The following is a 26,226-nucleotide window of genomic DNA, read 5'->3' as shown; positions in this document are numbered from 1 at the left end:
ATTCGATCAGTATTACATGTTTACATAGGAACCTCTCAATTCAGCCAGCCAGCATGACAAGCAACACAAGGCTAAAATTTAAGGGGGTCTGTCACATTTTTCGGATCAGTCTATCCGTCGGAATGAGGCGAAATTTTGATCTCTACATTGAAGCCTATCTGTAGTTATGGTAAAATCTCCCATAAGTACATTTCACTATTCCTATTTATTAATAAATTATTAAATTACTAAAGGGTTATGACATGAAGGATGTAAAATAAAAATGTGTTCTATTTACCCATTTTAAATTACACATCTGCATATTATCTGTATTCTTGTTCATAAAACCTCCTTTCTCAAGCATGGTACGGGCTGAATATTTTAAGATATGATCTTTGTCTGTAGCATTCTAATATCTAATTACTAAAATTGTAATGTAAGTGCCCAAATCATATTTCTAGAATAAAGATAAGACATTACTGAAACAGGGTGCTATATCAAAGCCAAACCTGAATTCTAACAGCTGGAAAAAAATATTCACTGACCATTACACTTCTGTAAGATTGAAGTGTTAGATGATACTGGAGTATAGTTCACATTACTGGCCCTTTACAGAAGATTTTAGATGGGCTTTAACACAAAGAATGTGAGAATGGAGAATAAAATTAAATATTAATGATTGATACTGAATAAATTGCACTTTTAGCTTTACATATGTTAGAGCATGCAACAAACAACCTCATTGACATTGAAACATTAAAGTATGTTTATCTCCCAGAAGAACTAGTAATAAAAACTTTAAATACAGCTAAAGGGTAGCTTTCAAGAATTTCAGTTCACAAATAAAATCTCTACACACAAATAATGCAAATTTGCACATTTATACTGTATACCGGTAATCAAAGTCGACAATCATACTATCATATTTCTGTGAGTTCAGTGATTTAACCATCATTATGAAACTTTACGTTATTACTATGCTTCTTCATACAGATTCTTGTCATATCCTATAAAAGTAACTGCTCTACGGCGGCCGTATGGTGAGTCAGAAATAGCCGTTTTAACATTTTTTAAAATAGCTACATATAATAATATAGGTATATTTACCCAGGGAAGCCACTTCAGTTCTGAAAACTGTTTTTCCCAGCGGGCCCTGCTATCATTATTACCCCTGCTTTAGCTGGGCTGCCTAGGCACTCAAGCATTCCAGGAATTTCTTCCTACCAGGTACCCATTCACCTCGCCTGGGTCGAGTGCAACACAATGTGGATAAATTTCTTGCTGAAATTACGCCATGGCTGGGATTCGAACCTACGACCCTCTGTTTCGAAATCAAAAGACTAATCCACTGGGCCACAGCGCTCCACGTAGGTGGTTTGAGTAAACATAATCGACTGCCTGTGACTCACTGTACAGCCGCCGTAGGGGAAATGTGACTGTGCCACATACATGTAACAAATTAAAACTTCAAGAATGAATGTTAGCTTGTAATACATGTACTATGACTCATCATGTACCATAGGATTCATTATTTTTCTGGTCATTTTACCAATTATATTTCTTGGCAACATACTTTCATTAAATGCTTGTTCTGACAGGGCATCATAATCATAACTTTCTATCTCAAATATATATATATATATATTTCAATGCAGTGGCAACTTGACTTCAGCCGATGAAAATATGAATACATGTACCTGTAATTCATAAGGTTGTGCTAAAAGATTGTTGTTGATTTCTAGTAAGGTGTTTGTATTGGTGTTGGAGTCAAGGTGTCTTTATACAGCTCCATCACCAGATAAGGGTGTACAGTAAGTGATACCACTATAATAATCAGTGATAACTGAACACTATTGGGACATATTGCATACACAATTTTACCAGAGATAACTCGTGTTATTTTTTACCAGAATTTTTTTTTAAACATAGTATTATCATTTCAATAGTTTTTTTGCCAGAACTGTCTTCTATAGATGTTAAAGTCAAAGGCATAATTGTTTCCACCATAAATTTTAATTTTCAGCCCCAACTTTTTTTTAAGATGACAAATTGAATGTAACACACCTCTTGTGAGGTTTGTCCAAGCATCAGCTCTACTGCAGGCCTGTTGCTGTGTGAAATATCAGCCTTACACCAACACCAGGAAATAACACCACACTTTGAAAATTATTCAATATGCAAAAGGCTGGAAATTGTGCTACAGTGTAATCATAAGAGTGATAAACATTATCATGTTCGTGTCTTTTTTAAAGGCTATTCATTTGCATGTGCATTTTTAATTGATAAATGTTTGTTCATCGTGCAGGCAACATTAACACATTTATCAAGTGCTAAACTGACAACCTTGATTACCTTGGTTGCCTTAGTCATTGTAGGAACCTACAATAACATGAGATGCAGCAATTTTGGAGGGAAGCACAAGATAACTACTGAATAACAGAGAACATTTATCTTGCTCATGTTATTAATTATTCTGAAGAATGTCTGTCTGAAATCTTTTAAATTTGGCAATGACAGGCTTTGAATCTGTATTCTCATGGATGACTTCCTACAGGCAATTCTCTACCCTTATCAATATCTGACCTTTCCCTTGATGGACCACCATCCATTTATTTCTCACCTACAATGCATACCAATGGAATTTCTTGGGGATTGCCATACCCCTGACATAACCGGTGTTTCTAATCGATTTAAGAGAGTTCGCCTAACCATCCCTATTGCATGTTTCTATCAATCATCCCGTAACTCACTTGATATAAAAACTCTTAACGAGAGACAAGATGGTGGTCTTTTAACCTTCGTTACCTCACATTGATATCCCTTATGATTGATCAGGAAACCTCTTTAAGCCCAACAGTGATTTACTTTGTAAACACAAAATGCCATCTACATGCACATAACCGGAGAAATCAGCTACAAGTGCCTCGATTCAGAGTTCTGCCTGATATAAAGTGGCACCACACCCCTGCATCTCCCTTCCTAGAAAGCATTCTACCAGCTATTGTGGACTAACCTGGGGACGGACCATCATTGCTATATTCCAGTCAATTTCTCGGGTACTATACATATGACATACCACCCTGACCATTGGAAGGTCCTGCTGAGAGGACATGGACTCAGTGTGACAACCTATGTAAATCTGATCCAAAACAGAAAGTGAGTAATGACTTGTGGTCACTGACTCCTATCTGAACTCCTCAAGACTCACTGGTCAAAGGAACTTCTGGATCCATTGGTCCGAGTTCTTTCATGCAACTTTTATCAAAAACATATAAGTGGAGAATGACATGTTATCATGGACTCCTACCAAAACTCACAGACTCACAGGTCACAGGAAACTAGAAGATCCATTGGTCACAGTCCTTGGATGCGATGAAGGAAGAGGAACTAAAGGAGTGTGATCTTACCAGAACTCCTCAAGACTCACAGGTCACAGGAAACAAGAACTAGATCAATTGGTCATAGTCTTGAGATGCCACAATGAAAGAAGAGGAACATCCTGCAGAGGCATGGTCTTAGAGAATCTCAAGGTCCACATGCCTTACCTCAGGTTCTGTTGCCTGTGTGAAAGAAAGAAAGAAATGCTATTGTATATATTCATAATATACACAGTTCAAATACGGAGTTACTGACCAAAGTATTCATAGATTACACACTACCAATACTGAGTGGATGACTATTTGAATGAATAAGTATCTTAATAAATCAAATTAATGTTATTCATATTTTCTATCATATTTAACTAAATATTAAAGGCAACATTATTATCGTTATTCAAACCTTAAAATAACTATGTGAATGAAGCAATCAGACTTCCTCACAGCTTTGTCCCCTGTAACTTTCCTCAGATGGATCATAACATTTTTTTTTCAAACAAAAGAAATCTTCTCAATAGTCTATGACTTCAAACCTTGTCAAGTCATCTACCAATCCTTGGACCATACCTTGATAAGTTTTTCTATCCTGTCCACCTCTGCAACAAGCTGATCAATTAATTCAATTAAAAATGAACATTTCTTAACAACACTCAGTGACTTCAAACTTCAGTAAGTCATCTACCAATCCTTGGACCATACCTTGATAATTTTTTCTATCCTGTCGACCTCTACATCCAGCTGATCAATTAATTTAATTAAAAATGAACATTTCTTAACAACATTCAGTGACTTTAAACTTCAGTAAGTCATCTACCAATTCTTGGACCATATAAGTACCTTGATAAGTTTTTCTATCCTGTCAACCTCTGCACCAAGCTGATCAATGATCCTCTCACCGTGCTTCAGCATGAAAGACTCCACGTCCTCTAGATTCTGAAAGCTCTGGATTTCCTGCAGCGAGAAGTGTGTGGTACAAGTTAAGATGAATTTACTAACTGTAAGAAATTGTTTAAAACTTTAATTATTTTTAGGATAAAAGGCTCTTTTAAAGAACTATGGCAATGGTGGTAAGTTAACCTCAATATTCTTCCTGAAATGAATGCAAACATTTTTGCCTAATAACCTGTCCCCTTTTTGCCATATAAGCGACAATTTTAACTCCATACAATAGCTCAGTTTTTTACTCCAGGCAGCCCTTGTTTATATTGATACCGTTCAATTTCTGTTTGTTATAAACCTTGCCAAACTTTGATAATTAAAAAAACAGAGCTGACTTAAAAATGGATTTAAAAGACTAGAAAAATATACTAATGTATAGAAAACAGCAATGAGGGTTGCACGGCATGAGAGCTCTATAATGTTCCTTCCAAATAAAGTAATATTGCCCACTTACTGCTCTGAGTGGTGTGTTTTTGCTTTTACATTATAAATGCGCTATAGATACAAAAGGCTAACTTTCTCTAATGATAATGGCAAACATACCAGCTTTGTTGCTTTGCCTCCTCAACAAATTTGTTACACTTGTTGAATTTTTAAAATGCCATCTACTGTCAGGAAGAATGAAGAAAGGAACATCACAAAGTAATTCCCAATGAGGTGTGGGGGTGTTGTGGTCCAGTGGTTACAACTCTCGTTTTTAAATATGAGGGGCGTGGGTTTGATTCCCAGCCATAGCATAGTTTTCCTTCAGCAAGACATTTACCCAAATAGTGCTGCACTCAACACATGTGAGGTGAATGGGTACCTGGTAGGAAGAAATTCCTTGAATGCTTCAGTGCCTATATGGCAGCAAAGCTAAAGCCATGTTAATAATAGCAGCAGGTTGTATCCTGAGGCAAAAAGCACTTTCTAAATCCAGTTATTATCATTTTTACTTTTCAACACCCAACTGATTATGGATGAGACCTGTATTGATTAAATAGAAGAGGCTTAAAAATTCAGATGGTTTGGAAGTATTCTTACCTTAAGAAGAACTTCCAGGTCCTGCGTGTCAAGGTATGATCTTGTGAGCTCTGCGCCATCAATGTCCAGCTCTGCTTTGAATCTTATTGTATTCACACCCATGTCCGTTGCCTTCACATCATATACTCCTCTAAATAGACAGAATTGAAAAATAAAGATGGTTCCAATATAAGATGTGTGATCTCTTTTTCAGATGAATAAAGGTGTGATCTAGTGATTTCTGTGCCATTAATGTCCAGCTCTACTTTGAATTGTAACATATTTTCACCCACATCCACTGGCTTCACATCATATACTCCTCTGGATAGAAAGAATTAGAAAAGAATGATGGTTGGTTTGACTATCTAATTTCTTCTATAAAAAAAACACATTAAAATGGCAGGCAATAATATCCAATTTTATTTGAAAATAACTGAGAACAGTTTTGCAGCATATATATCTCCCCTGTGCTAACAAAATTCAAAATACCCCCATCCACCCCCCTAAACATACACACCATAAAATGGAGAGAGACTGGCACACAAAGAGGCCGGCAGAAGGAAGGAGAAAAGCAAGTTAAAGGGACTGGTGAGGAAAAAACATAAAAGAAAGAGAGGGGAAGAGAGAGAGAAAGAAAACACAGAAATTACTACTAAAATGATAGAGAGCAATGCTTGGTACATGGATGGTACATGTATATATTATAGTTATCAACTTAACCCTAACAGTCCCAGGGTATTTTTTGATCATCTACATGTAAGTTCAGGGTGGGGGTAGGGTAGAGCATGGATCTCATGATCATGACAAAAACATGACAAGCAAATCATTGAGGGATGATCACGTCCTCCTGGGACTATTAGGTTTATGAAATCATAAAGACCTATGACGGATTTCTACCCACCTGACCATGACATCATTCTCCATAACCTCACTGAGTCTGAGTAGCTGGTCATCTGGGATTGACCGGCCAGTGAGGGCCATGGTGTTTGTGTAGATGAGGAAACCAGATACAGCACCTGTTTGAAATGGCACCAAAGACATGATCAGCATGAAATGTAAATTATCATGGATAAATGTAAATCTGCCCTGCTTGTATCGCTAATATGACAATGTTTCGGGCCCTGTTGTATAACAGTAACTATTATGATAACTTTGCCATCTAATGGTAGCTACCACAGTAATGATGCTCGGCAGCCAATCAGAATCAAGGATTCCATGATAGTTACCATTGGATGACAAAGTTACCATAATGGTATCTTTCATGCAATAGGGCCCCGATACTTCCAAAAGAACGACACGATACTAAATTGAAGACAAAAATAAAGAATAGAACATAACATTTTAATAAACGGAACATGTTTCGAGGTGTCGCACCTCATCCTCAGCCTGAAAATTATTAACAGAGTCATTGGTATTTATACAGTTAGGGATGTCAAGTAAAAATTTCAAAGATTCACGTCAGGTTACGACTAGAGAGACAAATTGAAGGTATAATAATATAGGATATTTATATTGCGCACATATCCACCTTGTTAGGTGCTCAAGGCGCTCCTATATTACCCAGCTAAGCTAGGCGTTCATAGCGCACACAGCTTCTTAAGGAATTACTTCCTACCGGTACCCATTTACCTCACCTGGGTTGAGTGCAGCACATTGTGGATCAGTTTCTTGCTGAAGGAAATTACGCCATGACTGGGATTCGAACCCACGACCCTCTGTTTCAAAGTCCGAAGACTAATCCACTGGGCCACAACGCTCCACATAACCAACGGTATTGGTGAATAGACAGAACATATTTGAAATTTAAAAGGCAAAGGATTTGTTGTCTTCTAGTGGTAAACAGAATCCTGTTTCATAAAGATTTGTTGAAATTATAAATGCACAGTTTCTGTTAATAAATTTCTTTCAGCCAACCAGATTGAAGGATTTGAGAAGCTTTTAGCTGATGTTGCAAATTTATTATAATAACAAGATTTATGAACCGGGGCCCCAGTTTGGTTTCTTACAATATTGTAACCCAATATGGAACCACATTTTTAATTAAAATATTATTTGGTCAATAGCATCAAAATTACTTTACCTAGTAGAGTCCCGACTCCTATAGCTCCTAGCGAGTCATACATCGGGTTCCCTGTCAGCGAGGTCAGGCCCATACAGCTCCCAGCGATTAGCACACCAATGACAGCTGCAGTGTCTTCCATGAACACCACGTTGACACTGGGATCTCTAGCCCTCCAAACTGTCAAATGGAATCGAAAGAAACAATGTAAAGTATATATTTTAAACTAACCCAAAATATTCCATGTCATTTATAAAATTTTATTCTTGATTGCCTGGTTATGCATTTCATTTATTCATTTATTTCCATCACCTTTCAGTTTAAATACATACAAAGTAACATGATAGTTCAAAGACAAAAGAGACAGCAAGAAAAGAGCCTCAGACAGGAAATACATTGTAAACGAGCATACATGTAACACAAAAATTTATATACATCCAAATTGTCAAATGGAATCGAAAGAAACAACTAAGTATGGAGTTTAAAACTGATCCTACATGTATATCTTCCATGCCATTTGTTAAATTCCACTTCTTCAATGACAAATGAACACAAAATATAACCATATTGACACAGGATGTATAGCTCTCCCAACTGTGAAACAAAATCAAAAGGACAAAGTACAAGTTTAATATCACAAAAAATTCTTGATGACTCTTGCCAATTGTTTGCTTCTCATCCTTTTTTTCCAAGTGCAATCTATCTTTGTCTGATCTACACCATGTTACTTTTAATAAATACTGAAATAGTTGCTACAAATACTGAGCATTCATTTTACAACTATCTAGTCCCACCTATTGTCATTAATGCAGTAATCTAGCCTTTGGACTGACACAAAACATATGCGTGTGAATGATAGATTCATTAATCTACATAGCCATATGACAAGAGAAACTGTAATATACATGTAGCCAGTACTTTTGCCTGTTCTCATCAGATTTGCGTGTTTGTACTATGAACTATTTATCAACTGCAGCTCTTATTCATAGACACTTAGATCTATTAACAATGGCATCAAAGGTTGTTGCAGCAATGGTAAAATAGATTATCGTAAATTCTGATTTTCTACATGCAATCTCTAATGCTGATGAAAAGTTGTAGCATGATGATATGTTAGAAAGTATGGTCAGAATAGAGAGCCGTGTTGGTAATCTTCAATCTTCAGTGAAATCAAATGAGAAGTGTTTAGAGAGCATACAGTCATTGGTCAATGGCAAGTGCGCTTGACTTTCCACAACCAGAGAGAAGACTGACTTATCTATCCTCGAGATCGGTTCCCGAGATAAAAAGAATGGATTCCTTCAGAAACGTTGATTCCAAAGAATGACAAGTTCAACAACTTCAATACAGCCATAGATTAATCCGAGCAATACTCTTAAAGAACTTGTCTACGAATATTCAGTGTGCCGCAACAGCCAAATGAAGATACCTATCGACTTGCCTGTGGTGTAGCTAGCCAAGTCAGTGTACATTTGGAAACAACTGATATCGGAATCAGTAGTCTGGCTTAGCCAGAATAATATAGAGTGCCTTGAGCACCTAACACGGTGGATATAACCGCTATAAATACCCATTACTTTTATCATTATAATCATTACTATTATCATTAGTATTATTGTTATTGATGTTGTTGCTGTTATTATTATTATCACTACATGCATCATTATCATTATTATATTATTACAATAGAGATAATAAACTCACATAAGTAGGTTTGTCAAAAACCTTCACACTTATTACAGGGACTAAAATACAGGAGCACCGCATCACTACCTACATTTAGAATTTCAACCTTCTCCATCTCACTAAATCTTACAAGCAACTGCAGCTGTATGGTCAGCTGATGAAAGAGTGACTGTCCTGGTGTCTATCAGCGGTGGTCAATCCATGAAGGGACTAATAGAAAATACTGACAAACCTTTACTATAATAAACTGGTGCAATTTCTCAAAGTCCAGCATGATAATTGTCTGTTACGAGAAACAAAGTGTAAACAAGAGTGCAGCCCCCCCCTGATTTTTCAAGCGGTACAAAAAGGAATTAAGGGCAGGAGAAAAAGGAAGGGAAGAGAGAGAACAGAAGAGCATCAACAAGAGGTGCTGTGGTCATCTACATGTATTACCCCCGTAATCCAATGGAGAAATAAAATGGAAATAACCTTACTATCAAATACCCTGGTGCGCTCCTGACTCCACAACATATTCATTTAAACAGTCAAAATGCAGTTAAGTGAATATAAAACTTTCCAAAGCTGTTTGATTGCACTCACCATAATCCCAAAACTTCATTTTCCTGGCTGTAGATCCTTTCCTGATAGCATTGATGGCAATAGCTAGCGTTGCTGAAATACAAACAAAAAAGATCCAAAATTAACACTTTTAAGCTTTTAATTTTACTATAGATTTGTATTATTCATGATTTTTCTTTTCTCTCATGGCATGTAATACAAATAGATCTGCATATACACAATTGGTAGCAAATTTGATGGTAAATGCCCTGTCAGCAGAAAGTCAGTAACTGCCTTTCTGCTATTAGCTGAGGGTCGACTGTGAGCTAAATAGTGATGTGTAATAAGCCTTTCGAAAGGGTTCTGTCAAGGAGTTGTCAACATGGTTTACTAAGAAAGACATCTACAGGATGGCTAACAGTACTCACATCAAGAGACAGTTACATGTAAGTATCATGAAAGCACAACTGGGCCTTATGAAGGTACAGGTGCAGCTGCACCATATAAGAAGACAGAACAGAGGATGAGGGTCTAGAGACGGCGGACCCAAGATTGGGCAAGCCCTGAGTGACATCGTTGGTTTAGATTGTATGTCCAGCTCATGGTGTAGTTATGATGGGAAGACAAGGCACCATTAGCAAATTTTATACGAATGCCCCTAGAAATGTATGACAAACTTTGCTGAGCATTGGGCCACGAAAGAGACATATGGACAGTCCCATATAATGATAACAGAGATGATTTCATTCGAGAACATTTCCAGGAACAATAAATGAAAATATGGTCATGATGATATGAAAGTTTTATTAGAAAGTGTCACAACACACTTTGGTTTGAAAGTCATTAAATCAGGCTGTGTCATCCAACAATTTATCATTCATACTCTCTTAATTTTATATACTGTACTGTAAGGTATTTCAAAGATAATTTCTAGATCTTTGGTATCAACACATTTTTTTCTATTTATCAATGATATCAGTTAGGTATCATGCAGGCACAACTGGGCCTAATGAAGGTGCAGGGGCAGCTGTACTCAAAAAGGAGCCAGAGAGGACAAAAGAGGAGTGTCAGGAGACGGTAGACCAAGAATTGGCGGAGTCCTGATTGTGATACATTGTTGATTTTGCTTGTATGTTCAGGTCATATAATAATAATAATAACTAGCATTCAGTACGCTCTCCATAGTTAACTATATCACAGCGCTTACAAACGAGTTAAAAACAAGAGTACATAATAATTACAATAAAAATACATTCAAAAGAAATTATTCGGAAAAGAGGTATATTTTTAGAAGTTTCTTGAATTGATCTGAAGAGTATGATGATTTAATGAAAGTGGGTATGTTGTTCCATTCTTTAGAAGCAGTAACACTAAATGTGCGATCACCTGATTTTGTACGAGTTTTGGGTATGGCAAGCAAATATGGGTTGATGAGGCATCATTTACAAATTCAATGCGAATGCCTCAAGCAATGTTGACAAACTTTTGCTGAGAGTCAGCCACCAATGAAACATCTGGTAAAAAAAACCAAGCATGCCATTTGTAGGATGGAGAGTCCCACATACATGTAAGAGTATACAGAATTGTGTTTGTGGGCTAATCATGATTGAAATGATGGAAGTTGGCAAGAAATATTTTTTTTTAAATTTCAAAGACATATGCAGACAAAAAATATTCAGAAATTTTATTTTGAACTATGACATTGAATAAAATCATTGAAGTATGTTATTCCAATATCAATCTTTACAGTTGTGCCCTGCCATAATGGACAAACATGTGGATGAATTAAATGCCTCTCACCGGTGGCGCAGGAGAATGGGCAGAAATGGGAAACGGGTTCCAGCAGAAGTGGAATTACTCTCATTGCTTGTGGTACACACAATGGGAAACATGTCTCATGTAAATTCCCCCTGGGCAGAGGATCCACCTATTTCAACTACATGAAGTTCTACTCTGTGCTGTTTTTGGCCCTTATGGACTGGGACTACAAATTCATATGGGTTGATATCGGTGGGCGGGACACAGAGTCTGATGCGCAAATCTATAATGTGCCTGACCTGCAAGAAAGAGTCATCTCTGGTGATGTACATGTGTATCTATGGATGAACCACTGCCATATGACAACCAAGACATGCCACATTATTTTACAGGAAAATAACATATATCTTCAATATTGGGAGCAAGATCAATGAAAATTGAATAATATTGAATTCACATGAAGGCCTACATATATAAGGGACTCAATTTTAAGGCACGCGAGAGCGATCGTGCGCTACATGCACGCCTTAATCCATTTTAGGTCGCGCTATTAATAGCGCACCTTGCGATCGCTGAGCTGCACGTGGCTGGCAAGTGAGCAATCCGATCCGAGGCTAGGCGCTAGGCAACCCCGATCTAGTGGAATGGACTTTGAAGATTAGCACATTTGATTCGATTTGAAAGAAAACAAAAAGAAAAGCAAAATGAATACCAGTAAGTCCAAAGTGACAATCAAGACTGTCAAGAGCTAGGGGTTCGGGGTTGGGTTTGAGACAGAAACACCTGCAGAGGGTATCACATATGCCACTAAAATCTGGTGCGAGACATGCAGAAGACAGGGAGCAAAAATAAAGTGTGATCCTCGAATACGTGGAGCCACCGAGAAGGCAGCGAGTACATAAATCCATGGAACAACCTTTATTACAAAACACAATGTGAGCAGGCATTTTGGGGGAAAGTTAAGCTTGTTATTCTCTCAATTTTCGTTTAATGGTATTCTCGCACTACTATTAATATTACTATGATTTAAATACGGTTTTTGAAGTGGATTCCAGACTTATTTTAACTTTATATCTAGGCTACCGTACCGAAGTCTATCCCAACACATTTGGGTGGTTGCGGGTCACGCGTACGGAGCAAAGCTCCATAGTTTCATCCTCCTCTGGCCGAAAGACAGGAGCTTCGCCGGCCACTCGTCAGGCGCAAGTGAAAGAACCACCAGCTACACAAGCTTGCTGCAGTTCATCTCATAGTCACAACTTGGATAGGTTGTCAGGAGCCAGAAGAGTGGTGGAGAATGCATTTGGAATACTTTCCAGCTGTTTCGGAGTGATGTTTGTTGCTGGTCCACTTGAAACTTTTTTTTTTCATTTACAAATTTTAGAGTGACTTGTTCAAGGCACAATTGACTAGGCATGAATACCCCCCCCCATGCCTGTGTGATTGACTGTGTGGTGTGGATGTGTTTGTTTTTGCTTAGTTACTCTGTTTAAACGCTTTTTTTAATCATCTTCTTTGTGTACACAATCTACTAAATTTTTGTTCCTGGGGGGAACATTTAACCCACAAGCATCGCTTTTTAGTTCCCCCCTTTTTCCTCATCTACTATTATGAAATGCATTTTTATTCTGCTCTCTTTATGTATGAAAATATTTAATGACTAGAAATGCATTTATAATGTTATGTGTTGTAAATATGAATTTGATTTTTTACTGATATGGAAATAAAGACATTGAACTTGAACTGATGTCGGCAACCATGCAACACAAGCTGGCTGCAGTTCATCTCATAGTCACAACATAGATAGGTTGTTTAGAGCCAGAAGAGTGGTGGAGAACGCATGCGGAATACTTTCCAGTGATGTCAGCAACCATGCAACACAAGCTGGCTGCAGTTCATCTCATAGTCACAACATAGATACATGTAGGTTGTTGAGAGCCAGAAGAGTGGTGGAGAACGCATTCAGAATACTTCCAGCTGCTTCCAAGTGATGTCGGCAACCATGCAACACAAGCTGGCTGCAGTTCATCTCATAGTCACAACCTGCATCATCCTTCACAATCTCATGAGAATGAGATATCCAAGGCTACAGAACAACTGGACTTTTTCATACAAATGTTGATACCAAAAAAAGCACATCATTTATAAACATTTTTTTCTCATATCAACTGGCACCAAAACCTTGGATGCTCTTTAACAAACATTACGCAATTAATCATTATGCAATAACTCAATAAATATGAAAATCTTCCATCCCATATTCGATCCCCCCCCCCCTTTTCTCTATCCCCTCCTCTCCTCTCTCTCTCCTCTTCATTGTCTACCTTTTGCAGCTTCATTTCTTGTTTTATAAATCCCGTTCTTGTATCATTCTTGTTATGTCTTGTTCTTGTATTGTTTTGTGTTGTAGTAATGTTCTGTATAAATGTCCTGTTATTGTAAAGTTTTTTGTTGTGGTGTACAATTGTTTTGTCCTGTCATATCTAGTTATTATCCGGCCTCATTGGAAGATTGTACTAAAAGTCATGTCAATACATTTAAAAGACATTTCCTTTTAGATGAATCAACATGACTGACTTATAGATCAATTCTATTTTGAATTCTGTATTTATGTGTCACTAATTCATTTAATCAAAGGAACTTTCGTTAACGAGCTATGCTTTCCAGGAGGTTTCCAATTCATTTTGTTATGATGTATCATATTTTGCCTTGCTTTTTAATTTTATTGTTGAAAATTTGAAATGAAAGAAGTTCATTGCTAAAAAAAAAAAGATCAATGTGGCAGGAGGAAGAGAATCAAAAGTTTGTTCCAGGAGCCTGGCACCAGAAACACACCATGGACAATCTTCACGTGGTCAAAGGCGAACGAACGCGCTTGAGGACCTGGTCAAGCATGAATGACCAAATTCATATACCACAATGCAATTTCTTCAAATTTGAGTGTCGTTTTGTTCCTAACTTCGTAAGAGCTGATGTACATGTATTGTCTACTATAATATCATTTAAAATAGAATTGTCAAACGCATCATGGGAAAAAGCCGCACCCAATGGGGTATGTAGGCCCAGTTGGTAGAGTGTCCGTCACACAACTGGGAGGTCAAAACTTTAAACCCCTGCCGAGTCAGCCCAAAAGAAGTTAAAAGATGGGAGTTGCTGCTACCCTGTTTGGCGTTCAACAATTAAAAGGATAGAACCTCATCGATCTGGCACTGCACAGAAGCTGTCAGGCCCACGATCAATTGGGCAAAACAAATTTTCAGAGTATTTCATTGCTGACATCTTTTTCGAACAATAAAATATGGATTTTCATTTTGTATGAAAAACAAATTGATAACCCTTCTTCCTGCAACTTACATTGCAAAGAGACAGATACATGTACACCAAGAACAGGATGGCCATGAATTACACTTGCCTTACATGCAAAAGCAGGGACAATTTGATAAAGTGAATTGGCATAACCACAGGGAAAGAGGGAACATGATCCAAGTCTTTGAGATACTAGATGGCAGAGACAAAGTCAATCCGGAATCCTTCTTCATGAGACCCCAGTACCAGGGAACGCAAAATCATCCAACTCAAACTCTTCACCACTCGCCGTCGCTTAAACATTCATAGACTCTTTTAAGCAAAAGAGTAATTCAAAGGGATAATACATATCATAAGTTACAGAGGGAACTATTTTCACATTGCCAGATGGCTACCATGAAATTATTTGTATAGGAAGTTGGCACTTAAGTATCATGCAGAGCAAAATAAGATTTAAAACACCTACCTCCTTCCGTAAGCAGAGCACCTCCCAGAATACAGTAGGACCAGATGAGTGATTCTATAGGCTCAGGGTGCAATAACCCTGTAATACCGTGATAAAAGGAGAGACCAGCTCCCACACAGAAGATACCCACACCACTGATCAGAGATGAGATGTGACGCATGTTGCTGAACCCATACCTAATGAGGGAAATGATTTGATTTGATTTATTCATCTTCCACATTCACAATTACATAAAAATAATATTCACAACAAATGCTGCAACACAGAGTACAATAATTATGGATAAAATTTAGATACCTACTTTCAGCCTGAGTAGCCCCTTTAACCTGTAAGTTTAGAAACATCAAGAGAACAAAACTATAATAGTAACTTAAGATTTATTAAGTGCATCTCAATTCTGAATATTTTGTGTAGTAAATATAGATTTGCATTAATCTTCATCGATATCTGTGTGTGATCTCCACCCCAATACCAGCAAAAAAGTAGCTAAGAATAAATTTCAGAGATTTTTAATTGAGCTTGAAAAAGCACATGTAGCTTTCCAAAATTGATCAACAATAACCCATGCAAGTACTGAACGTAGAGAAAGTCTCTGAGAGCTCCAAAGAACAAGGAGAAAACAGAGTTTTTGAGCTCAGGGTTCACTCAAGAATGAGATGAGCACACTGTGCAAACCTTAGTGAAAGTCTGGAAAAAATGGGAGTGAGAAACACTTTACAGCTTCAAACTGTAAAAGCAAGTAGAAGAAAAATTACTCTTTCAGTTAAGCTAATTGCTTATTAACTTTTTGAACACCAAATTATTGTTTTGGCTATTTACAAGAAACCTCCATGGCGACTTATTGCTGGTTAGGAGTGGCTGGCCACGTATATAGGAACCTAAAAATCTAAGACAACATAAAAAGTACTGCTTGATTTATTTGCATTGCATCAAAAAATAAAAATATTCAATGAAAGTCAGGTTCAACTTACGGATGATCCCTTGATGGTTTCTTGATAGATTGATGGATACCCAAGGCAAGAATGCATTGATTGCACACATCTGCTAAGGAGTGGATTGCTTCCGAGAACATACTGGATGAACCAGAGTACAACCATGCCATCAACTTGAACACAAAGTTACCTGTGTTGCTGTAATGGACAGAATACAAGATACTTGTATGACCATGGTCTTCATGTAAAGATTTCTCTGTAGATTTCAGATGATTTGAGAGGAGTACCGGTACTGGGCCCCGATTAATCCAATCAATCTAACTCTATGGAAATCCATCAGTATCATGATTTTTATAGTGTCAAGATGAAGAAATACTCCTTCTGACAAGCAGTTTTGAAATTAGGCTTTTAGAAGATCAATTTTCTATTTTGGCTTTTAACAGAGAACATTCCCTGGTGACTTATTGGTGGTTTAGGGGTGGTTGGTCAGAGATGCATGCCCCATGATAATGACAACTTCTTGGTCATTTTGTCACTACAATAATGGTACATTTAGCTACATCCTCTTGGGAATATATCATTATCCCTTTATATTTTTTGGACATAATGGTCTATTGATTTTCAACTTACATGGCTATTGCTGACAGGACAACCTGGCCGGGACCCTCAAAGATTGATGGTGTTGGCTAAGAGACAAGCACATTAAGAATGACTGGTGAATGGTGGTAGTGATCAGAAAATTGGATGTCAAACTCAAAACAGTTTATCAAACTCCAAGGTAACACTTTGCCTACAAAAAGACCTGCATATGGATTCCTGACATTTCAAAAGTACAGGTATAGGCCTGCTTTTCAATTCTTTCTACATGTAGATGAATCATACAGATGACAGATCAAATCATTCGCAAACACCAGCATGCCCATGTCATGCAAATATTTAATGTAGGATATAAAGCAAATAATCGCCTTTCAGTTTCAGGTGATGAGACAAACAATCGCATCTTCTGCAACACAAATGTAGACAACTATGGAAGAAAGCCTCACCCAAATCACTTTGACAATGATAGTAGGCCCAATCACTTTAACAAGCAGTAATTATTTTGTAACTTCTCAAGGTTTCCAGGACAAAAAAGAATAGTGCAGTAGGTTTCAAGGTACACCATGTATCTTTCATGGATAATTGTTGGTCCTGAAAAAGGACCACCCAAACGATACTGGGGAAAATTGTTCCCTGCACTTACCTCTTTGGGGCTAAAGAAAGAGTCGTATTCCCTCATTGCTCTCTTGAGCAGGAACAAATCTGTAATAGATAAATCAAATACACAAGTCATCATAATAATACATCAAGATGCAATGAAGTTGGGACCTTACCCCAATACCAACTTTGTTTTGTTGATCGCATCATGTTTCATTGGGCTCTGATTCAATTTTCAATTTGTTTTATTTCATTTTCAACAGAACAAAGTAGAGTGCTTGTATCTGATTAGAATGACAATTGCAACTGAAACTTACACAAACAATACAAATTGGAGTCTAGGTACAATACATGATATTTTTCAATAAGTAAACATATAAGCAAATTTTTATGAACATAAAGATCTGAGAAAAGGAAGGGATCCACTATGAAGCAAATGCTTGTACAGTGTAGAGTGAAGGGTGTGACAGATAAGTAGCTCCTCCATATATTATTATTTAATTCGATTTTTCAAAGAAAAAGAAAGTGATTTCATTTGTACAGGGGAGTTATCATCAGACACATCATTTCACACCCCTTCTATAATACATAATTTTTATTTATTGATTCTGGGCAACTTTTGTTTATCATTCACTTTGAATCACATGCTACAAGAATGTTTGATTTTGGTAACTTACGTTCTTTATATACAGCCTCTCTGTCTCTCCTCTTCTTCTTCTCCATTTCAAGTGCTTCCATACTCCCCCAAACCTCAATAGCCCTGCAATCAAACATGAAGAAAAAAGGAAACCTATATCATTACCAGGCTTATTTGGAATGGCATCATATATACAATTGTCTGCAAAACAGATAATGAGTAGGGGAAGGCAGGGTAAGTTGTGACACTTTTTGCTTTTTGCATGTTCGAATTGATATGATTAATAATCTTGTAGAAATAAGTACCTTGTCTTAAAATTTAATTCTTCCGAGATATTTTCACCTATATATAACTTTCAACCCCCTACAATGAAATTCATTGTCACCTTTGAAAAAAGAGATGTCAAATGGCTCAACTTGCCCTACAGTATCTGTGCGGTAAGTTGAGCCACTTCTGGGGTACGTTGAGCCACAAAATCTATGTATGGGGGAAGAACCAGCATGTCAATGTTATTATTCAATGTCTTTCACTTGCCACTTGTGACATCATCAGCCCACCTAATGAATATTCATGACAATGTGCATATAACTGTTTTCACAAAATATTGATAAACTTTCAAATTCAAAAACTTCGTTATTTGTTATCCGATTATGATGAAATTTTCAGCATTCTACTCTGTGAATTTTACTCTATTTATTTAGATATAGATATTCTCAGCCCAGACCATCCCTTTAAATATTTCATAAATTTATCAATTCTAATTATCTCGTAAAAATTACATTGTATCAACCGACAAGATGAATGTTGGTGGCACAGGAACATGTACTATAAAACGCTAAAATTAATGGCCATCAAAGGAGCAGCAGCTGTCTACAACCAAATTGCATTGATATACCAGATTGAAGACCGTATATCAGATAAACCATACATGGCATACATAAATGTTTATTTGGAATTCCACGAACCATACTATCAAACTTTTGTATCATTTATCCAATTGTCCTCAAACTTTCAATGATCTTATTCTTTGATTTTTCGTGTTTTCACACAAGCTACATGAAACTTGTTCTAATCATATCGTTCTCCGTTGATAAAAAAATATATATATTCAGCTTGCTATCTACTGATACTTAGATTCAACATGGTTGGTGTTTCATAAGGCTGTTTATAAAGTTAGGCACGACTGGAACATGCTCTCATGTGCTAAGTCAGTTACGTAGTCATGGCAGGGATTTATCAAGAAAGGGTCACCAGTCATTTGCAAAGTCATTCATAAGTTACAAACAGCTTTATGCAACTCCTACCCGGATTTCAATTCAAAGAGTTGTCTTTTCATTTTTTAACCTTTTGGCATTATTTGACTTACTTTTGTTCTACATCAGATCGGAGATACACCATCATGTTCCTTTCACTTGATTCCTGATCATAAGGGCTTCTCCTCACTGTCTTCCTCAGCTGCTCCAGATCACTGCAAATGGTTGTTTCACAGGTTATAATAATAATAATAATAATATCAACAACAAAAATAATAATAATGTAGGTATATTTACCCAGGGAAGCCACTTCAGTTCTGAAAACTGTTCTCCCAGCGGGCCCTGCTATTATTATTACCCCGGCTTTAGCTGGGCTGTCTAGGCGCTCAAAGCATTCAAGGAATTTCTTCCTACCGGGTACCCATTCACCTCACCTGGGTCGAGTGCAGCACAGTGTGGATAAATTTCTTGCTGAAGGAAATTATGCCATGGCTGGGAATCAAACCCACAACCCTCTGAAAGTCAGAAGACTTATCCACTGGGCCACAACGCTCCAGGTTATCATTGTATGCTGGGCCATATATTCAGGGAGGGATCAGGAGAGGTAAAACCAAATGGACTTGCTCGACTCAACCCGCTATAACTTTTCACTGCAACATTTTGGGGGGAAAAAAATTCCAGCAAAATTTAAGAGAATTTCAAAAGCTTTCTGACTATATGATATTTTTGGGAAATAATGATTAGAAATTTGGTAAATAATGTCTGATTTCACACATATATGGTATTATTATGTTAAAGGATAAATAGAATAGATTATTAAGCGTGAAATGCAAAGTTTGTGCAGCACCGTGTGTGCACTGGTGCGAAGTATGCATGGAAAAAGTTAATCGCTATGGATAGCGTTATCACAAGAGGTGATCGGTAGCATGATCACTTATTATCACTATATCATAGGTATATCTATCAATACTTACTTAGAGAACACATCTCTATTTCAAAGACCTCAAAGTAAGATGGGCATTTTTTAATTGATGCCCATATTCAAACTGCAACAACATGCAGAAGTAGGCCATACATCCTGACAGAGAAAGGATAATTGTGATTGATGTGAACCTATTTCATTTCAGAGTTGCTTCAAATCCTCATTTTTAATAATCCATATGGACTACAAATTCCCTTACCATATTTATTTATACATTCATTCATTTCATAATCTATCTATTTCAAGTTTTTTCATTAAATAGGTCTTTTTTTTTATCTATTCATATATTACCTATTAGAGAAAAATTATATTCATTCATTTGGTTTGTTCATGAAATTAATTCCAAATTCTTGTACATATTTCTATTCACGGCATTTTCAAGGGACTGTAAATTTGAAATACCATTGTTCCCTTTTCATTCAAATGGGTTGGACTAGAGAGTAGGGGCATTCTAACCTCGATTTCAGTAAGTAGTCACTCATAGCCCTGACGGCTGTGATGGTGTTGTTGTCTGTGTATTTCTTGGAGTAATCCACTTTCCTTCTTCTTTCCTTGTACGATGACAATGCCTTGGATAGGTTTGCAAGACGCTCGGCTGTTTGGGATAAAATCATGAATGGAATTGAAACAGCAAAATCATAACATGACCTGCAAACATTCAAACTTTCAACAAGTGGCCATTTATATATTTCTTTCCAAGCTTTTAAGATGGCTTGGTGTCATCTTTACCTGAGAACTAGATACCTACAAGAATTAACAGATGCTCTAAGAGGAATAAAGCTGAATCAAGCTTTATGAATATTGCTATTTATGTTTTTAACCATCATCTCTTTCTCCCAATACCTAGCCCAAATTGTAGCACAATCCAGCAAAGGAATATAGAGATCAAAATAGTACTAAATATGTAGGTATATGTTCAGTGATTTCCACTGTCTTATGGCATTTGATACATCTACTTTCTAGCAAGGAATCTATTTCCAATGAAAGTCAAGATAAAGTGATATTTTCTAAACAAGGACCAAGTCTAAAACAGGAGATTCTCCACATCATAATTGATAACTCGATGGCATTATTACTTACATGTACAAACCTTGTTAGGAGGGGCAAAAAATTCTAAACAAACAATAAGGTCACACTTGGGAGCACTTTCCCTTTGAAAAAATTACTTAAAAGCAAAAAGGCCATGAAAATTCTATCAAGGTGCATTCTCCCCCCCCCCCCCTGTATGCTAGTGCTCAATGACACTGCATGTTAATCACACAGTACACAATATCAAGGATACACAGTATCAAGTGCAAAAAAAATTCTTACTTTCTTTCTTTTTATTTAAGAAAAGAGAGTTTAATATTCAAGCAATGTGTCTCAGGAGATTTTAAGCAAAGGGTGGATTAAAACTGAATATTAATTTCTATGAATAAAATGACTTATATCTCATTGCTCTTATCACGTGGCAAACTGATAAAGCACATACACTGTATATAAACTACAATATCATTATTACTAGGAGACCAAAATACCAAGTGATGTTTAAAGACAGCAAACTCCAGATAGAAATAAAGACCAAATAAAAGCTTATGAAATACCTCTTTAGGATTGTTTTGTGAATTCCTACAAAAGTTACCTAATGTGCAAGTTTTAGATAAGATAAGAATTTTTGAAAACATTGGCTTGCACATGCTTTGGCGGAAATCTCGATTGGTATCCTCACAAATTGAGACAAAATTATTCACTTTATAGGTGCCTTGAAGACGTTACATGCTATAAGGGAGTGTTATGTAATGTAAAGATGACGACATGAAAAATTTGGGTCAAAGAAATCATCATATGCTTCCATGGTCATTGACAGGGATCATCCGATAGTTTCAACGTCACTGAATGCAATTACGTCTATTTCTCAGTGACATAATTATTCATTTCTATTCACATTATTCAATGTCCATGGCCATAACAATTATTCATTCCATCATCCACTTTAAGTTACAAACAATAATAAAAAGAGCATTCAAGAGCGATCCCATTCTATCAACATTTACTAGTTCAAACATGCATCCTTTTGAAATTACTTAAAGACCAACCATAAATTGACCGGAGAATTATTCACTTTACCTGCAGATGACTTGGCTTCCTTTGAATCAGACGGCAGGTCTGCTCCTTCCGAAGCCTTCACCACCGGTTCCGCCTCCTTCTTGCCCTTCACAGTCGTCACTACAAACGGTTTTTCATCTCCGCCGGGGGAAGTCGAGGCTTCTCCTTTTTCACCATCGTTTTTTGAGCTTAAAGTTCTGGCATGGGATATTTTGTTGGACTGAACATGATGGAGGAGCTGGCTGGCTCTCCTTGTGACAGACCTCATTTCCCTTCGAGTTGGATGTAGTTTTGAAGAGATGCTTGTCGTAATATGTCTACATACTGTAGGGAGAAAAATTTGGCATGTATTAAACAGCACACACCTACTTGGTCGGTGCTGTCAATTGCATTTTATGGACCCTACAAAGAAAAGTAGATTTTTTTTTGCCAGAAAGAGACTTGTGTTTTTTGCAAAACCAGTGTAACTTAATATGACCAACTATGTGTATGTATTTTTATGTCCTGGCATGCAATCTGCATGAGTTTCCAAGAATATATCCTAAAAGTTTCAACCTATTCCTTGCTTTGAAATAGGATTTAACTGAAAAACAAAAACACGCAGATATTTTATTTTGATCGAGCACCCGATCAAATCAAATTTTTATGTAAAATCGCAAAATTTATCCATTCATATTAGCTACATGTAGCAATGAATTGGAATAGTAATAGGCGCATTTTGGGGTATGTACACATGCTTTAATGGACTAGGGACTTATGCAAGATTATTTTCAAAAATTAAAATTTTAAACTTGGTCATTTTTTTTTAAATTGATACCACAACATGATGACCTTTACCGTTGACCATGTGGTACTCCTTTGATGTCCAAAGTCTTTCCGTACGTGAAGACAAATCAAGGGGTGAGATTGGACATAGCCTATTTTCAGATTTGTAAGGGTGGTCAGACATCATGACTATACAGGTGGGTTCATGATCCCTTAATGCTCACTATCCAACCAAAAGGCTTGAGCTTCCATTCTTCTATATTGCTCGAGTACCAAAAGTTTGACAGCCATAAAAATCAAGCATTTTATGGACCCCTCAAAGAAAAGTAGAAAATCCATATAAGGTAATGCCATACAAAAGCACAATGGTCATTCATAATAATCACATATTCTCCTATTAAAATAAAATACAGAAAAAAATTAATGGCAATAGTAAAAGGAAACAAGTGGAATGCCTCTGGCCGTCTCACCTAAATCACGAGGTTCAATATAGCATCAGTGCTGACTTTGAAAACTACTCTAACTCGCACAAGATGTTCAGTGATACATGGTTACTTTTATGTCCACTTTTTATGAACTAGACCAATAAACTTACAGAGATATGATGGTTATTCAACAAAAAAACCCAACATGGCCAAAGTTCATTGACCTTACATGACCTTTGACCTTGATCATGTGAATTGAAACTCGCACAGGATGTTCAGTGATACTTGATTACTCTTATTTCCAAGATTCATGAATCAGATCTATAAACTTTCAAAGTTATGATGGTAATTCAACAGATACACCCAATTCGGCCAAAGTTCATTAACCTTTGACCTTGGTCATGTGACCTGAAATGCGCACAGGATGTTCAGTGATACTTGATTACTCTAATGTCCAAGTTTAATGAACTAGACCAATAAACTTTCAAAGTTATGATGGTATTTCAACAGATACCCCCAATTCGGCCAAAGTTCATTGACCCTAAATGACCTTTGACCTTAATCATGAGACCTGAAACTTGCACAAAATGTTCAGTGATGCTTGATTACTATTATGTCCATGATTCATGAATCAGATCCATAAACTGTCAAAGTTATGACGGGAATTCAACAGATACCCCCAATTCGGCCAAAGTTCATTGACCCTAAATGACCTTTGACCTTGGTCATGTGACATAAAACTCACGCAGGATGTTCAGTGATAATTGATTAACCTTATGTCCAAGTTTCATGAACTAGGTCCATATATTTTCTAAGTTATGATGACATTTCAAAAACTTAACCTCAGGTTAAGATTTCAATGCTGATTCCTCCAACATGGTCTAAGTTCATTGACCCTACATGACCTTTGACCTTGGTCATGTGACATCAAACTCTAATAGGATGTTCAGTAATACTTGATTAACCTAATGGCCAAGTTTCATGAACTAGGTCCATATACTTTCTAAGTTATGATGTCATTTCAAAAACTTAACCTCAGGTTAAGATTTGATGTTGACGCCGCCGCCGCCGTCAGAAAAGCGGCGCCTATAGTCTCACTCTGCTATGCAGGTGAGACAAAAATGTAAATGAAACAATAGTTTTTTCTGTTGTGTCCAAAGTCCCCCCAGTTTACGTAAATTACTTCACAGGGCTCAAAAACAAAAAAGTTAGAGCCTGTTGAAGACTTGGGTTCAAAAAGGTCACAAAAATTGGTTTTGTATTCCATTGACTTTACATTAAGACAATGCACGTCAATAAACAAATATTTGGATGAATATGTGTGACTTAAACTGGAATAACTGTATAATTTCTTAATGAAAATTAGAGTTCTTGGTATCATTTGAAAGGTTTTTTTAAGAGCTTTTAAAGAATGCCAAATTTATTGATATTTGATGATTTTCATTTTTTGTCAGTTGTCACATACGTAATACCTACATTATCGTGGACGTGTTAAGTCACCAATCCATTCATTGCCGCTTATTTCGTCAGTGGTGGTGACTTCTTTCCACTCCCATTAACTCTGTACACAAAGAGCGTGCACACAATGACAAACACGAGAAGAGAGGTGACAAAATTCACGATAAGGCCCATCATACATTTTTAGTGGGCCTAGATTCGATTCTAAGTTGTCCACTGCAACCATCCTACAGGTATGACTATGGTATGCTAATGCTGTACAGAGCATACACTTATAAAAATCATTAAAATATCACTTTTGTGACCAAAATTACTAATTTCCTTTACAGTTGCAATTTATTTTTCATTAGAACTTGGGAATAATTTCTGAATTCACCAGAGCGCTCAAAAACTTGAATTTTTGGCATATTTTTGTGTACACCCTCTAATGGTGGAAAGTATGTAGGATGGAAGGTTGGGTGTCCGGACACTTTATAATTTTGAAGCATTCTTTTTTTGTCTTTGGATTACACTAAAAATATCAATTCAATAGCTGTAATCATCCTCTATTTTGTTCTCTACAATATTTCCTAACATTTTGTACTAAAACTTGATGAAACTTCACTTGTAAATTTTTCCAAATGACTTTCTAAAATTGATCGTCCGTACACCAACCTGTCCGGACACACAACAATTGGGTATATGGCAAGAAAATTTTCATTATTCAATCTCTATTTGAAATTAAGAAAAAAATTATTTAAAGCATCAAATTTACTGAAACACCTCAGACACTTTCAGATCCCATACTTTGAAACACCTAAAAGAATGTACGCTCTAGACCATGACCACGTATTTTAGTTCCGTGTCTTTATATGGACTAGCAAGTCTGTTGGCACATATCGAAGAAGAGCCAAGTTCATGAAGTTGTTGTATTGATGAATAATTAACATGATAGGTGTAATGCCAATGGAAAGTGTGAGTGTAAAAAAATCAAGCATTTGCCACCCTTATTTTGCCTCACATGGAGATACAACAGATAACAAGGTTATATCATAACCTTGTTCATTGTTCATTGAATTTTTTTGAATGAGTAAGTTGGACCTAGTTTAGGCTTGCAAATAACCAACATAAATTCCAGCATGTGGGACACAGTGGAAGAGAACTTGACAAGTTTACCTGGATTTAAAACATGATGTATGCTGCTGTCCATGTAAGCTTTGCTGCAAAGTAAAGCGAATGGCGACCGACTTGAAATCCGTCGAAGCATCATTTTGTCAAAATAGAGTAAAATTCATTCAAAACTCGTTAAAACATTCATCACATGAGTCATGACATTCGGTGATTCGGAAATCGCATTTAATGTCCGAATAACCGAAAACCGACCACCGCCGCGGAGCCGGACGT

At 36.8% G+C, this 26,226-nt stretch overlaps 1 protein-coding gene across 1 annotated transcript; it reads right to left on the bottom strand.

Annotated features, from left to right (window-relative positions):
• Positions 1 to 1,268: 1,268 nt before the first annotated feature.
• Positions 1,269 to 26,226, bottom strand: LOC121405556 (zinc transporter 9-like). Its single transcript, XM_041596513.1, has 15 exons — positions 25,999 to 26,226; positions 22,217 to 22,519; positions 20,567 to 20,705; positions 19,242 to 19,343; positions 17,916 to 17,998; positions 17,285 to 17,343; positions 16,675 to 16,730; positions 16,084 to 16,242; positions 15,113 to 15,288; positions 9,625 to 9,696; positions 7,378 to 7,536; positions 6,199 to 6,313; positions 5,319 to 5,448; positions 4,194 to 4,307; positions 1,269 to 3,539 (listed from the first exon to the last, which is right to left on the bottom strand). Exons 1-15 carry the CDS (start codon positions 26,090 to 26,092, stop codon positions 3,495 to 3,497), a joined length of 1,806 nt encoding a protein of 601 aa, XP_041452447.1. The 5' UTR covers positions 26,093 to 26,226; the 3' UTR covers positions 1,269 to 3,494.

The sequence above is a fragment of the Lytechinus variegatus genome, chromosome 1 (genome assembly GCF_018143015.1).
Source record: "Lytechinus variegatus isolate NC3 chromosome 1, Lvar_3.0, whole genome shotgun sequence".
Classification (NCBI taxonomy): domain Eukaryota; kingdom Metazoa; phylum Echinodermata; class Echinoidea; order Temnopleuroida; family Toxopneustidae; genus Lytechinus; species Lytechinus variegatus.
The sequence above is the reverse complement of the archived record's forward strand: the minus strand, read 5'-3'. Positions and strand labels throughout refer to the sequence as shown.

Coding starts and splice junctions, on each gene's coding strand:
- LOC121405556 (XM_041596513.1), bottom strand. CDS start 26,092: ATGATGCTTCGACGGATTTCAAGTCGGTCGCCATTCGCTTTACTTTGC. Junction 16,243..16,674: donor GTCCTGTCAGCAATAGCCAT/GTAAGTTGAAAA, acceptor TGTCCATTACAG/CAACACAGGTAACTTTGTGT. Junction 9,697..15,112: donor TGCTCTGCTTACGGAAGGAG/GTAGGTGTTTTA, acceptor TTTGTATTTCAG/CAACGCTAGCTATTGCCATC.